The 12,267-nt window shown below is 36.1% G+C and overlaps 1 protein-coding gene across 1 annotated transcript; it reads right to left on the bottom strand.

Moving 5' to 3' along the window:
- Positions 1-7,930: 7,930 nt before the first annotated feature.
- On the bottom strand, positions 7,931-10,357 carry Rpe (ribulose-phosphate 3-epimerase). The gene is made up of 4 exons (XM_071587284.1): positions 9,887-10,357; positions 8,776-8,883; positions 8,464-8,685; positions 7,931-8,377 (listed from the first exon to the last, which is right to left on the bottom strand). The coding sequence occupies exons 1-4, from the start codon at positions 10,124-10,126 to the stop codon at positions 8,264-8,266; spliced, it is 684 nt and encodes a 227-aa protein (XP_071443385.1). The 5' UTR covers positions 10,127-10,357; the 3' UTR covers positions 7,931-8,263.
- Between the last annotated feature and the right edge of the window lie 1,910 nt (positions 10,358-12,267).

The following is a 12,267-nucleotide window of genomic DNA, read 5'->3' as shown; positions in this document are numbered from 1 at the left end:
CTCTGCTGTTAATCTGATGTTTAATCATCTAAACAATGGATTGATAATCTGAGTCTCTCTGCCAGCCAAGGGAATTCCCTCCCTGCCATCCACACTTTTTCCCTCTCTTGCTTCCCCTTTTTCATTGTTTGGACTATGACTTTACTTAATCTATAAACACTTCTTCCTCTAGAAGAGCTTTTTCCACCTCACTCTAATGATTTACTGAAATAAATTATAATATTGAACTTCTGAAGGTGGGGGTATTTTCTGAAGCATTTGAATCCATGTAAGATCAGTTAGTCTATAGGTTCGAGAGAGAGATATGCATACAACGATTTAACAGACATTTGAGCACCAGTACAGCAACATTGCAAAAGCCTCCAATGGTTAGGTATGATGTATTTCGTTGCTTTAGTATACCTATTACTTGTTTTAGAGAAGTAAAACAATGAGGGATGTGCTTTCATTGGAAATTTTATTAAAATATTAAGAAAGGTGATGAAAATATTGAATTTTTAAGTATAGTTTTCTTTAAATCAAGGTAAAGGCATGTTTACTAAAATTTATGCCTTAAATTATACCACAAAACTACCATGACCCAAAATTTAAGCCATTAGTATGGTGTAGAGCCACTAAATGGCTATAAAATTATGAGTCTTGAAATGTCAAGCATTGCTGGTTCCTAATCTAATATTTTGGACTCTGTAGTTTCAAACAAAATATTTTTGTAATTATCATTGGAAAAGAGGGTAAAGAATTAAAAATGGATACCACAGGCAATATGATTAATTACTGGCACTATGATTAGCCCTTATTGGTATGGTGAAAAGCATTGAGAGTTTGTTCACATATAGTGTTTTAGGTATGTACAAGTATAACATGTATGTTGAGGTTATAATTGATGCATATAAAAGATTATCTATGTGGTCAGTCAAATATTACTTCACTTTCTTAATTGTAATGAACTAATGTGAAAAATAGCAAATTTCCAAAGATGTCTCCACGTTTTTAGAGGTAAGAATACATTTGGAAAATTTAAAAGATCATAAAACTTGACTGATAAACTTTGACTAATCATTCCTATGCATAGATAAATATTTATTATTAATACAATAGTTACAAGTCAACCATTCGCTCGGGCGGTAACATGAGGTGGCAAAAAGAAGTGTTACAATTAATACTCGTGCAGGAAATAAAATGTACATACCAAGACATAAACAACATACTCTCTCAAAAAAATACATATATTTTTTCTCAGTCTACTCATAAATGTCCTAACATTACTTGGGAAGGTTCTGGGATTCTTTCGGGAAGAGTATTTCAATCTTCTATCCCGCGATTGAAAAAGGAATATTTTCCTGTACTAGAAAATATTTCTTATGTTTTCCTGTATTTAAATATTATTTAAGCCTAAAGCATTTATAAAACAATAGTAACCCCTAAGTGTCCCATAAACATGGCTTATCCCATGATGTTATATAATTTTATTTATCTTACGTAACATCTACAGGACAGCCATATAAGATTATCGATATACTGACTAACTTTAGTGATGTCAAAATGAATGTATACAAGGTCAGAAGACTATCATTCATGCATGTGGAATGAATAGCCCCAGAAAATGTAATTTGAATGATTTTTTGGTGAAAAGTAGAGTGCTGGGCCACTGACCAAAGGGCCTTGGTTCAAATCCAGGTTATGCCTCTGGGCACCCTCAATTTTACCATGGCTTTTGGATTTTTTGGGTATCATCTTCCTGAGAAACTAAAGATGGCACAGGGAAAGTAAGTGGCCCATCCCTACCCTGATGTGTGATTTTCACACAACGTTGAGCACATTACTACATGAAGCTCTAATCTCATCTATCAAACCAACCTTTTTGTTGATAACTATGATTGGTGCTTCCTTTTCATCTTAGGTAGATTTAGGTTCCATTTTGCTCAAAAGACATAAGCAATTTATTTAAATAAGGAAATGGATTTCCTATTATTTATTCTATCATTGATCTATGGAACAATTTGTTAACTTATAAATAGCGGATATCCAGGATACTCCTTTTCTGATGAGAAAGCATAATTGCTCTAATAACAACTTGAAAATAATATTTTGTGGCAAATATGTTGGCACCTCCATATGAAGTAACCTAACTACATTAGAAAGAGAAACAAAGATTTGATGGCAAAATTATCTCGAAAGAAAAGGAATTACAACTGTGAAATTAAATGTAATCAGTTTTTTAAATGAAGCCTTTAAATAATGGTGGTTGTTTTTAGCTTGGATTGGGTTAAATTTTACCTTTATTTGTAAAAAAGGGGAACTTGAAGGAGGGGGAAAAAAGGGGAAATGCAACTGAAAGACTAGGGATTTCTGTGTTTGAGAGAATCACAACCTAAGTTCCCATATAGTAATGCTTTGATCAGATAAAGTTCTCTAACATTTTTGTAGATTAAAAGTACAAAATTTTCTAATACAAGTCACAAGGGTCCATTTTACTGCATGTAATCCCTTTTTGGTGGCCCAAATATATGAGAGATTAAATTCACAATGACGGAGCATGTCTAGTGACAAGAATAATTGTAAAATGTCTATTTTTCACATTTTTGATAAGAAGTTTGATGTTTTCATAAAAAAGATTTAATTTTTTAAAAAAATTTCATTTGCTTGTAGCACAATCAAAAATTCACATATCTCCTTATGATGAAATTTTTTATCCTTATTTTGGTTTCCTTTCCCATATGGTCATCAGACACAACACATTGCCTGAACATCTATGCCAATAGGGTGATGATCTTCACCCGTATACTCATTGTTGGGATCAGCCATGAGAATCCCTCGGAAATTCAGCTTACCAATGCCAGGCTCATGGACTTAGTTCATCATGCGGTCAAGGGATCAGAGGTAGGAGGGCCAGAGCACAGCGATCTATTCCTCACCATCTTCAGTGACCACAGGATTTGCTGGAGGCCTCTCAGGGAATCACCCTTCAGCTTGCAAAAGGGAAGGCTCCTCTTCCTCTTCATCCGGCCTCTGCATGCCTCCAACTCTCCATTGAATCAAGTCCAAGTGATGAGGCCATTATGGAAAATTGGTTCACTTGTATGAGAGGCAGAATTCCTCCATGGACAATGGTACAGCATTCCAAGGAGTTTCATTGGCCATTGAACAGCTGAATGAGGAGATCCCAAGGCGACAATGGTTGCTCCCAACCTCAGCGTGGGAAGCAGCTCACATTTTTTAAGTCAGTTTGCTCAGCAGTGCACAGTAATGCAATTTTCAAGGACACTACAAAGACGAATGGGTGCTTTGATTATCTCCAGACAGCAGCCATCTGAATGAACATGGGAATGACAGTTAGTGTGTCAATGAGAAAATATTAGAAATTGTATTGCTATGGTATTTGATTATTTGTTCCTAGAAACATGTATTTTGTTTATTTTTTTCAGCTAATGGGTCAAATTCCTGGATATTTTCCTTGAATAAGTTTTGAAAGTAGCTTTTGTATGCTTCTTTCCTATTAAAAGTGAAATTTGTGTGAATTTACAGTCCAATTGAAATACACCCTTCAATATACAACGGAAAAGCAACCAAGGTAATACAGGTAAAACAATATTTATTTTTTATTTATTATTGAATATCATAATTTGATTACAACTAGAATTCATATCCACAAGTGACACATTTCTTGGATGTGACGGCTAAATGATTAGGTGTGTACTGGCCTATTTTGCATTGGTCATTTCAATTTTGGTAAGTTACACATGATGGATCAGAAAGGGTGTATGATACTATGTGATCTTTTCTATTTCTTGGAGATACAGACTCTTTTCAAACTCTTTCCCCAACAATCATACAACAATTACTCACCTCTCATCCATCCAGTCTCACTCCTCACACACTCCTCTTCATTGTAGTTAGAGAAGAGTCATTTCTTACTTCTCCTAAGAATCTAGCTAAGGAAGGTAATATATCCATCAAAACATATTCTTTTATTCTTTCCTTTTAATGGTGCAGGGGAAAATATCTGTGAAAAACCTACTTTGAGATTTACATGAATTACCTGTAAATTTTAATGTGAATTTGGAAAAGGATGGAAAGAGTGAAATGGACAGAAAGGAAAACAAACAAGAAAGTGTTGGGCATGATGGGGAGGAAAGAGAATTGTTGAAAGAAATACAAAGATGGTAGGAAAGATGGATGCAGGGCATTTTAATTGACGATAGAAAGTTGAAGTCTGTAAGAGAGGGGAGAATGTTAGGCAAATGAGGAAGGAATTGGTTTAGCATGTTATACATAATTAAGGGAGGAAAGAAGTATGCAGGAATGAAGAGGAGCTTATTGCCAAGTGGGATTCCAGGTTGTTTAGCTAGACGAGGCAAGTAAATGTATCATTGTATAGGCTGAGTCCATCCAAAACCCAATTTAACTGTTTGAATACCAATAATAAAAAATATTAATAAATTTTTATCTTTTCACCATTTCTTATGTTTGTACTGTGTGATGGGTATTTTCATGCATAATAACTAAAAACACTTGATACGTTTTACTTTGCTATCTAAGAAGAAAGTAAAAATGAGCATACCACAAACATGAAGAAGTTAATGTGCTTGCTAGACTGTATTTATTAGTGTTACAATTATTTTAAATATATACTTGGTGATATTTACGGATTTGATTTTTTTTGTTTACTGGTTACATCTGATGGTCTTGTTGCATCTGATGCATACCATCTGAGGGTCTCACAAGTTTTTGGTTTATTATCAGGTTTGCCAAGGGCTGAAGGAATTGACTCACCACCCATGCCTAATACCTGACTTGAGCTAGCGACATATGGGTTAGGAGGTGAGCATGTTACCCACCTGACTAGTCTGGCTGGCATTAAAAGTGGCTTTTTCTTCAATTTTCTAGCACTTACATAAATTCTCATATAGCAGTGAGAAGGAAAAAACGTACCGGTAAACTCTTTGATTTGTTTCTAACAGTAGCATTGTCTCAGTATAGGTAGTTCTTGATAGATAACTCATAATCCAGTCAATTTTTATGAATTATGTAATATTATTTTTGGTTAACTACAAGTAATTTCATTCACTAATGCATGATTATTTGAATTATTTCATTTAGTCCAGAATCCTGTCTCATCAAGTTAGATTGATCCACAATCTGGAGATTTGGGTTCTATGCAAATGAAATACTTTTTACAATGGACTTGCACATATTTGTATATTAACTAGTACCAATTCTCATAACTGGAATTATTTTCTTCTTGTAAATATAAAAAACAATCCCTGGTGAGCATGTATGGAAGGGGTTAATAATTACCTTGTTTGTCATGATGAAATTCATGTGAGCAGATTTAGTTTTGGCTCTTTGAAGGATATGAAACTGACTCAAGAGTGCTATTATGCTTTGACTGTTGTGGTTCTTCTGCTCTGTTCATATTCAATAGCCTCTCCTACTTTCCAGCTGAAGCAAGAGAGAGAATTGATGCATGTATTATAGAAGGTAGAAGTAGATTGGATGGATAGGTGTATTATCCACTATGTCTACATCTCATCGACTGCTCAGGTGTATATATAGTTGCTGGAGTCAGGATGGGCAACATTAGGTAAGGGGTTAGATGGCTGTCCTGGGAAGAGTGATAGGAATGAAAGTTGACATGGAATCCATATTATGTTAGATTCACACATTTACTTAGCCAGCCAGTCAAGGGGTTATAATCATTTCTGAGTGCATGAGAAAAGCATTATGATAGGTATGGGATGAGAATCAATGTAAGAAACAGTGAAATGTTAAAATTGGAAGGCATTATAATAAAGCAGGTGGACATCTGCCTATGTAGTTTAGTCTTTTGGACCAAGATGGTCATAGGAGGGACATAAGAGAGATGCATAAGATCAAGTAGTTTCTATGGAAGGCGACTGACAGCCAAGGTCATTTGGGCCATTAGGGAAGGATGGGAAAGGATAGGTGGAGAGAAACCTAATGTCGGCATTAGCCTACTTTTGTCGAAAAGCGCCAAGGGCTTCGCAGTTTAACGCCCAATCTGATGGATGTTGTGCTCACTCAAAGTGATCTCCACAAAGCACCTAAAGTAGGGATCGGGATACCACTGAAAATATTTGTTGACTCAAGGATTTGATCCCGGGCCCTCTGGGTGGGAAGCCTGTACATTAGCCACTGCACCATCTCAATCCCCACATAAGATCAAGAAGCTTTTACAAGACAAGAGATGTTAAGTACAGATGTTAAGGAAGGATTACTGAAAGCTTTTATATGAAGAGTGGTTTGGAACTGTGTAAGAACTTGGTTGTTTAAGCAAGATGAAGGTGATGATTAGAGGCTTCGGAGACATGGGTATGGAGAAAGGAAAAATGGATGGAATGGAGAGCAAACGAAGATTTACTAGGTATGGTGGAATGAAGAGAGAGGATTGTCGGGAGAAATTTAAAGGAGCCAGGTAAGGAGAATACCAGGCATTGTGATGCTCTACATCAACCATTTTGATGATTTTTTGAGAATTGAATGCTGAAAATTGTGATAGGAGAATGGTAGGCAGGAGAGTAAGTGCATGAAAAGAATAGGCTTGGGGGATGAAATGAAGGGAAGTAGAAAGCACATGTAATTTAAGGGCTTCTTGTAGGGCTACGTTATCTTATAGAATGAAACAGTTTTGTAGCAGTATTGTCTGTACACCAAACGCTACCTTCAATAGACGATTAATAATAATTTAACCGCAATATTAAAGAGATCATTGCTATATTTAGCAGGTAAATATAGTAAAATTCTGGTGGAAATAAACAGCTTTTATAATGTATCTAATTTATATTATACATAATATATTTATATATAACATGGTGGGTTGTGGTAGTCCAGGGGTAGAGCGTTGAACTACGGAATGGAGGGCAAGCCTCTCGGCACCTGCAGCTACACCCAAGCGCTATGATTTTTTGGGTACCAGATCTTCCTAGCACAGAGAAAGGAACTGGCCCCCTACCCTGTGTGAACTTCAAATGCCATTGGGCTTAGTACTGGGTAAACTCTTCCATTACCAACCAATTGGAAAAGAGAATACTTTGTTCTTCCACAAGACATGTGGAAGAACTAAGTATTTCCTTTTTTGATATGAATCGCTTCCACAAAGTGATACCTCAAACCATTCTATTCATCACCTACCAAACCGACCTTCAGGTTGATTGCTGTGTTTATATATATATTTTACCCACTTATTCGAAATACCCATCCCTAATGGTGCAAATGACCTCAGCTGTCGGTTGCCTCCCCTAAACACTACCAATACTAAAGAAACTGCGGGAGATGCCGCAACAGTAACTTTTAACAGAGTCATCCGCTAATGTGCATTTCAATGCAACAATTTCAGTGTAAAAATCATTTGCCTTGACTGGGATACGAACCCAGATCCCTCAATATCTGGTCGAGTGCTTTAGCCACTTAAGCTACTGAGGCGTCCTCTTAAACTATGAAATTTTGGGGCTTTTAAAGGAACTAGATGTTGTGACGAAATGCCATACATACAATGTCACAGGCATTCGTATTCGTGCGCGACGCGCCACAGTCCACGAGGTTAAAGCCAACTTTAAACACTTATGGTGTTTATATGAATTTGTCAAAGTGTAAACACCATAAGTGTTTTAAAGTTGGCTTTAACCTCGTGGACTGTGGGGCGTCGCGCACGAATACGAATGCCTGTGACATTGTATGTATGGCATTTCGTCACAACATCTAGTTCCTTTAAAAGCCCCAATATTTCAGAGCTTAAGAGGATGCCTCGGTAGCTTAAGTGGCTAAAACACTCGACTGGATATTGAGGGATCTGGGTTCGTATCCCAGTCAAGGCAAATGATTTTTACACTCGGAAATTGTTTCATTGAAACTAACAATACTACTGGAAAATTTCAAATATTATTGTACCCCTTACTACAGTATACTAATTTTTTGCTCAATGGCTTTGTCTAAATGGTCTAAATGAGCAGGTAAATGTAGAACATAAGTAGTATATCCTCACCAGACAAGTGTAAAGTAGAAATAAAAAAACAAATTGATAACTCATACATATATTGAAAAAATATAGACAATTTTATGATATTCCCTGTAAAACATAAATGCATGGCCATCTGAAAAGGGCACCATTACTACCAGTAGACATTATCTTAAGTCTTCAAAGTTTCCCCAGAAGGAACAGTATCATAATGATATACTGTAGATCATTAGCATAAGTCTTTTCCTCAAAGTTGCGACATATTCCATTCATGATAAGTAGTGTTATTCAGCAATTTTTTAACACCCCTTTCATCACTGTGTTTCTCATATCCAGCATTACTTCTTTAGGATTTTGAGACTTTACTACGGCTGTACCAGAAACAATCATATTAGCTCCAGCCTGCAAACAGCAAGAATACATTTATTAATTGATCTCATACATACATATTACATTTTTACTTGAAATATATAAGTAATGATACATACTTCTGCACACAAATTGATATTGTCAAGGCTAACACCACCATCAACTTCAATGTCTAATTCTGGGTAATTTTGTCTAAGCCATTCTACTTTAGGCATCATATTAGCCATAAAGGCCTGGCCTCCAAATCCAGGTTCAACTGTCATGACCAATATCATATCAGCAAGGCTTATGTATTCTTTAACAATATCAACAGGAGTATTTGGCTTGATCCCTATTCCAACCTATAAATAATTTATCCATGAAAATTTCTTTTAAGCTTTTATTCAAAACAAAATATATCTTTAAATAAAATTCATCGAAGTCTAACTTACCTTCATACCTGAATCACGGATTTTTCGACAAAGTGAAGGTATATCATTGGAAGCTTCATAATGGAATGTGTATTGATCCACGTTGGCATCAGCCATCGGTTCAACCCACTAAAATTAAAATCAATGGCGATTATAAATCTATAAATACTAAACCATAAAATGTAAAACTTGAGAGTTTTAGAATGCCTGATATAAGAATATTTGGTCATTAAGAAATAAGTCCTCTCAGTGGTGCCAACTTTCACTTTCGGGCAAATATGCTAACCATTAAGGCAATTAAGAGGATTGATGCAAATTTTGAATTTTACCAAGGAACTTGATGACAGGAATGTGTATAAATGAGCAGTAGAAGATAATAAGTGGAGTTATGAACATGATCGAAATCTAATGCTCGAGAAAAACCTCAGTGCAACGATAATCATAATAAAAGAGGGGGATTTAAATAAAGAAAATTACTAAAATATGCGGGAGGGGGACTTAATGGTGGCAAAATTTAAAATTAATGAAAAGAATAGAAACTGCTCTCATTTTTCAAAAACGCATGAACTACTTAATGATTCCGCTTAGTTCCTTAGCGTTTTTCTAAATCTCAACATTCCTATGTAACTATTATCAACTTCATCCAGCAGAATGTTTCCTATTGGACACCCTATTCTGGTGTGAAGGGGTTCAACAAGTCAGACGGAACTTCAGTTCTGTAATTTAAAATAATCACTTCAGGCGATACCTCCCCTTTATCTAACAAAACATTTTCATTGTCTGCATGATAAACGACAACAGGGAACCACTATTAATTCAGCCAGCTTCCTCAGATTATTCAAAAAGAGATACATAACTTCTTTGCCGAAAGCTATACCGTTTGTATGCATCACAAAATATCTTCACTTCAGAATAATATTAAGACCTTAAAAAGGATTGAGATGAACATTAGGATTCCTGCTCCTCTATACATTAACATCATATCAAATATCTTTGATGATAAAGATGCTGAGGCAAAGGTACTGTTCGGGGACTGCGTGGAATTTGCCAATGGCCCAAGATTTGGCATTCCACTTGGATAACCACGTTTGACATCGGTTTATGTCAACCTTTTACTGATATTACTGCTCACCTGCTCTGGATTTGAAACCATCATATGAGTTTCAAAAAATGCTTTGGGTATCTTTGTCCGGAGACACTTAACGACTGGGTGCCCAAAGGTAATATTGGGTACGAAATGCCCATCCATTACGTCCAAATGTAGATAATCCGCACCAGAGTCCAGAAGCCTCTCGGATTCTTCAGATAGCTTGGAAAGATCAGCATTTAAAATAGAAGGGCCTATTTTGCATGTCAACTTGCACTTCTCCATGTTAAGTGAAAATTTGGTAACAGTTCAGACAGTGGGGAGTTATGGCAAACGAATGACTCTTTTCGAAAGGAACCTTAACAGATGTTGCACTTCCACCAATGAATCACAGACAGCGATATATTAGGTAGGTTTGGCCGAAATGCTTTGATTGCTGTTGATCTAAGATGATTCCCAAGTGCCGCCTACAGTGGGAATTTTGACGCAATCCTTCACTCATTTTTTAAAAATTTTGTTAGTAATACCGATCAGTCCCGTGGCTGGGCGCAAGGTTGGCGATGTTCCTGAGCGCTCATCGCGAATTATAATTTTTGCATTGCGAATGACTTGAGTTAGTGCTTAGAGGCAAATTATACAGCGCAAAATCATTTTTTCGCCATATCACCCGACGCGATTGGGTGGCGAGGTGATTTTGGGAACGCAGCTAGATAAGCACGAAGGACGAGCGAACCGATTCGGTGATGAAAAGCCAAAATTAAGAAGTGGAGATGAAAGAGCCCAGAAGGTATCAAATTGAAAAAATAAAAAATATCAGTATTTTTTACTTTTTACAAAACTTTTCTATAAAGGCGATGTAGGCAAATTAATTTTCAGGTTGTAAGGAAATCTTATTGCTCAAAATATTTCAAAAGGGGCGAAATAGGAACATATAATTGGGTATGTGTAATCATTTTACTCATCGAAGGGAATGGGTATTGTTCATTTTTCGCCCCGAGTTCCCTCAGTTTTTTACCATTCAATTGGTTCCTTATCATTGTCAGCATAAATGATATAAAGGGATATAGATGCCATATAGGTAGATGTTATGGCATAATTCAAAAGCCTTTCAGGCTTAAAAGTTCTCCTAATGGATTTTGGCTTCCTAGCAAAACTGAAGGATTGAATTAATCCCCCGTCTTTTACTTAGTAATTATTTAGTTGAATGCTGTCTCTCTGCCAACATAAAATTTTCATTATATATATATATATATATATATATATATATATATATATATATATATATATATATATATATATATATATATATATAATTTTCAATTAAATATTAATTCATTAAATTTAATAAAATTATATATATATATATATATATATATATATATATATATATAATTTTATTAAATTTAATGAATTAATATTTAATTGAAAATTATATATATATATTTTTTTTTAATGTAATCTACCGGTTAAGGTAGGTTTTTGGATGGAAACAACTACCAAACAAATATTTTATTACTCCTACAAAACACAAAATCCATCATCCTACTCTATATCAGGTCCCTCTTCATCTCTGAGTACTTTCTTCCTCCCTTCATCCCGTCCAACATCCCTATCCTGTTCCTTCCCTTTCCTCTTTTGCCCAACATCATACCGTCTATCACAGTCTTCAACATCTCACTGCCGGTAAACACCCCCTTCATCCACTTTTCCTGCCTCCATACGATTGCTCACAACAAACCCCTCTCTTCGCCCACCATACCAAGTACTTCCTCATTTGTTTTCTTCTCTGTCCATTTCACCTTCTCCATTCTTCTCCACACCCACATTTCAAAAGCCTCCAATCTACGTCTATCCTCCTGCTTCAATGACCACGTTTCCGCACCGTACATAGCTATGCTCCATATCAAAGTTTTTACGAGTCTTTTCTTAACATCCTTACTCAAAGTCCCTGTCATCAACTCCCTCCCTCCTTGTGAAAGCCTCTTTGCCTAGCGCAATTCTTCTCCTTACGTCCCTACTACTTTGACCGTGTTAGTCCAAAACACTACCGAGATACGTAAACTGTTCTACCTGCTCTAGTTTTTGCCCTCCTATTTTAATGTTAAGCTTGGCAATTTTCTTTCTAGAAAATTGCATAACCTTTGTTTTATTAATATTGATTCTCATCCCATACCTTTCGCACTGAATTTCCAATTCACTCAGCAATGCTTGCAGCCCCTTGGCTGACTGACAAACTAAAGCTTGGTCATCAGCAAACCTAACTGATTTTACGAATTCCCCGCACACTTTCATTCCTACCTCCAGTTCTTCCCATGCCTCTTTGATCATTTCCTCTGCATACAGGTTAAACAGCAATGGTGATAATGGGCAACCCTGCCTTACACCCCTTCCTGACACTGCCCATTCTGACTCCCCGTTTCCCACCC

This window comes from Hetaerina americana, unplaced genomic scaffold (genome assembly GCF_022747635.1).
Source record: "Hetaerina americana unplaced genomic scaffold, ioHetAmer1.1.p SCAF_3, whole genome shotgun sequence".
NCBI lineage: Eukaryota > Metazoa > Arthropoda > Insecta > Odonata > Calopterygidae > Hetaerina > Hetaerina americana.
The sequence above is the reverse complement of the archived record's forward strand: the minus strand, read 5'-3'. Positions and strand labels throughout refer to the sequence as shown.

What these genes read in the sequence shown, in the direction of transcription:
- Rpe (XM_071587284.1), bottom strand. Translation starts at nt 10,126, where the DNA reads ATGGAGAAGTGCAAGTTGACATGCAAAATAGGCCCTTCTATTTTAAAT. An exon ending in TGGTTTCAAATCCAGAGCAG is followed by an intron (nt 8,884 to 9,886) that starts GTGAGCAGTAAT and finishes TTTTAATTTTAG; the next exon opens with TGGGTTGAACCGATGGCTGA. An exon ending in ATATCAATTTGTGTGCAGAA is followed by an intron (nt 8,378 to 8,463) that starts GTATGTATCATT and finishes TGCTGTTTGCAG; the next exon opens with GCTGGAGCTAATATGATTGT.